The sequence below is a fragment of the Vigna radiata genome, unplaced genomic scaffold, assembly GCF_000741045.1.
Source record: "Vigna radiata var. radiata cultivar VC1973A unplaced genomic scaffold, Vradiata_ver6 scaffold_267, whole genome shotgun sequence".
Lineage (NCBI taxonomy): Eukaryota > Viridiplantae > Streptophyta > Magnoliopsida > Fabales > Fabaceae > Vigna > Vigna radiata.
This window is the reverse complement of record NW_014543982.1, coordinates 55,501-59,308: the sequence shown is the minus strand read 5'-3', so window position 1 is coordinate 59,308 and position 3,808 is coordinate 55,501. Positions and strand designations below refer to the sequence as shown.

General features: G+C 32.1%; 1 protein-coding gene across 1 annotated transcript; it reads left to right on the top strand.

Moving 5' to 3' along the window:
• The first annotated feature begins 275 nt into the window (after positions 1-275).
• On the top strand, positions 276-3,246 carry LOC106755130 (ras-related protein RABC2a). Its single transcript, XM_014637227.2, has 6 exons — positions 276-716; positions 1,114-1,182; positions 1,314-1,379; positions 1,489-1,610; positions 2,710-2,838; positions 2,941-3,246. The coding sequence occupies exons 1-6, from the start codon at positions 578-580 to the stop codon at positions 3,049-3,051; spliced, it is 636 nt and encodes a 211-aa protein (XP_014492713.1). The 5' UTR covers positions 276-577; the 3' UTR covers positions 3,052-3,246.
• Positions 3,247-3,808: the final 562 nt, after the last annotated feature.

Sequence of the window (3,808 nt, the reverse complement as noted above, 5' to 3'; positions counted from 1 at the left end):
AATTAAAATCGTAGCATTCACACGGTCGACGAAAATATGTCCATCAATACCTACTAAATTAATTTGACAATTGATTAATTAATTAATTTCCATTAAATGAATTGTAATAAACACTTTGTGTGTACAATTTACGTCAGCATTATGAAAAGAGATAGAAGAATAATTCGAAAAAAAGAAGGTTGTCATATAAAAAGAAATTAAGAAAAGAATATATACGTTGTTGTGTTGTTGCGTTGTTCCTGTGGCGTGTAAGCTGATTATTGTTCGTTAACTCGGGCAAAGGTAGCCGTTTTCTTTAGCTTCTCTTTCACTCTCTCTCTCTCAAGAGCGATGAAAAATGCTGCTAAAGTTATACCCCGTTTATCATTACAGGTTACCTTTTCTGCTTTCTTTTCTCTCACCCCATTTTGTTCTCTCTCTCTCTCTACCCACTTCCATAACATAGGTTCCTTTCTTTTGTACTTTTCATTCACGGATATATACATATAAAGAAACACACACTTTTTTGAGAAGCACTTCGTTGTTGTCATCATCACCATTGAGAGAGCCAGAGAGAGAGAGAGAGAGAGAGCAGAGAATGAGTTCTTCTTCTGGTCAGAGCAGTGGCTATGATCTCTCCTTCAAGATCTTGTTGATCGGTGACTCTGCCGTGGGAAAAAGTAGCCTCCTTGTTAGCTTCATATCCAACTCTGTTGAAGATATTGCCCCCACAATCGGTAATTCATCGTAGCCTCTGAAACCCATTCTTTCTCACGCTTGCTCCCACACCTACGATTTAGACTTAATCATGAAAATATCACGATTTTTTGTTATGTTTAAAAGGAAAAAAACGGAGAATTATGAACTTCTCATGTGGGTTTCAAGAGTGCTCTTGGGGACCACTTGTGAACGTTTTGAGTATCTGTATTTTTACCTTTTTGAGTCAGATTTTTCTATGTACTATGTTTTCATTGTTTGTTATGGAATCAGTGCTTAATACTTTGGTTATCTGATATCATTCTGTACAAAATAACTTCAATATTTTATTTTTTCTATCTGGTTTTATCAGATATGACAGGCATGATTTGATGTAATGCTATTTGTTCTTATCTTGTGTTGTTCTGTGTTACGTAGGTGTTGATTTTAAGATCAAGGTGTTCGAAGTTGGTGGGAAGAGATTGAAACTGACTATTTGGGACACAGGTAATAATTGGTTCATGTGAATTGATGCAAACTAGTATGTGAAATTGTTCCTTCTATTGACCTTCTGATGAATCATTTGTCCATTGACATTATTGTTTGATTGAAGTGGTAATATTACATCTATGTTGCAGCTGGACAAGAAAGGTTCAGAACGCTAACTAGTTCTTACTACAGAGGAGCGCAAGGAATCATTCTTGGTATGTTAAAATGGTTTATGTACATTTTTGTCTGTATCGGACTCACTTTAGTTGTTACACAACATGTTTAATCCAAGCTTTCTTATATATTTTTTTTTTTTATTTTTAGTTTATGATGTAACGAGAAGAGACACCTTCACAAACTTATCAGAAGTGTGGTCTAAAGAAGTGGAACTCTATTCAACTAATCAGAATTGCGTGAAGATGCTAGTTGGAAATAAAGTTGACAGAGTAAGTTGTGTTTTATTCTTGTTGGAAATATATGATCCAATGACTGTGAAATCTTTCAACAATGAAGTGTTTGAAAATAAAAATTATGGAATACAATTAAATGTGTGGCTCTGCTCTGCATTAAGAAAATGACTGTGAATAACGGACCACATTATATCTTTTAGCTTAGTTGAAAATTGACATCTCAAGTGAGTCCATCACCTATGTCTGCAAGTAGCATCACTTTTACTGAATTCCAAATCAATTCCACATCAATTCAAGAAGGATTAAATATATATATATATAGTTTCTAAACTTGATGCAAAATTGAAATAATTTGTTTTTATTTCAAATTTTAATACATTTTGACATCTGAACTTAAGAAATGGATGGATACAGTCTCTTGATTTAACGGTGTTAAATTTTTCTTACGTGTTAAAAAGTGTTCTAAATTAACATTTTAGTTGAAATATATTAAATGATATAAACAAATCAAAATAGTTTAAAATATCTGGAGACACACATTAACAAAGTTTAACATAATTAAGTTATAAAGACTATATTTATTAATTTTTAAAGTTTAAAAACAAAATTGTATCAAAGTTTAAGAAAATAATTGTGTTAAAGTTTAGAAAATAAAAATATATTTAACTCATTCAATAATAAATATAGATTGAATATACGGATGATGCACGGATGTACTTCAAAGAGAAACAAGTGTCATGTCGAGCCTTTCTTGTAGTCAAAGCAACATAAACCTGTCATTAAATTTCATAGAAGTTGTCTGATTTAAGTTATCTATAAATGGAGACACATAAATTGATTTTAACTTAAGAAAGGGGTTAAATTTAATTTTACCCTTTAATTTTCTTCAACTATAAATACTAATGAAGAAGTTTAACTAAAAGGGTCTAAACTTGTTACAAAAGCTTAGATGAATGTGGTGTAGTGGTAGGAGTAAGCCCTTGGACAAACACTGGTATGTCAATTCTCAAATTTGAGGCTCCTTACATACAAAAACTTGATACTTTCTGGAGCAATAAACTTTAAGAAGATATACTTCACTGATTTCAGTTTTTGGTATGATGTTATTATGTTTAATATTTTATTTCTTTGTAAGGATTCTGAAAGGGTTGTGACTAAAGAAGAGGGTTTAGCACTTGCCGAAGAGTTAGGATGTCTGTTTTTTGAATGTAGTGCCAAAACTAGAGAAAATGTGGATCGATGCTTCGAGGAACTTGCACAAAAGGTATGGAAGCAAAGTGATGCTGAAAGATTGGAACTGCAATTTTTTATTTGTTTTGCATTGGTTTTTGATTTGCTATAGTGACAATATTGCTCCATTTGATAGATAATGGAAGTTCCTAGTCTTTTGGAAGAAGGATCTACAGCAGTGAAAAGGAATGTTTTAAAGCAACAACCGCAACCCCAAACATCCGAAATTGGAGGCTGTTGCTCTTAATTGCTTCAATGTGTAAATTCAGTCATAATTGGTCCATCAGATTCTTATGTAATTTCTTCTATTATTGTATTTTCTTTACTGAATTATTGGGCAATTGGAAAAAATATTGCCTAGTAGCTTGTGTAAATTTCTGTGTATTTTGTTATTGTTTCTGCCCTAAAATTTATCTAAATCCCGATATTATGCGATTGCTGCTTTGTGTGTACTTCATTTTACATCATCTATTATATCACAATTCTCTCATTTTAATGCTCCAATTGGAATGGATACGGAATTGATACGGAATTAAAAATCTATTGAAAACTAGAAACTTGTGAAAATAGGAATTAACCGCATGCATGATCAATTGAACAAAAATACAAAGGTGAATGAATGATATTAAGGATATGAGATGAATATGTGGTTGGGGTTTACATTTCACCTATTCACTCTTATGTATATGAGAATTCTTCTTCTTCATTAATGTTAATATCACTTTTTAAATTACTTAAAACTCAATGTCTCGGCGAAGAAAGTCAATCCTTAATTACTAGTTCACAATGTCTTGTCTCCCTAATAATTAATTCTGCATTACAATTAGAAGCTTAAGATAACCAAGCATTCTATCCCTATGTCTAGGCAATAGTTCCCTTGGGAGAAATTCCCTAGATCTAGATTTCTCAGTATGTGTCCATATCACAGAAACCAGTAATCATGCCATGAATGAGTTAAACAAAGCAAGCATAGAGAATGGGAGAAAAACCCTAACAATTAATGA

Coding starts and splice junctions, on each gene's coding strand:
- LOC106755130 (XM_014637227.2), top strand. CDS start 578: ATGAGTTCTTCTTCTGGTCAGAGCAGTGGCTATGATCTCTCCTTCAAG. Junction 1,611..2,709: donor TTGGAAATAAAGTTGACAGA/GTAAGTTGTGTT, acceptor TTTCTTTGTAAG/GATTCTGAAAGGGTTGTGAC. Junction 2,839..2,940: donor TCGAGGAACTTGCACAAAAG/GTATGGAAGCAA, acceptor TCCATTTGATAG/ATAATGGAAGTTCCTAGTCT.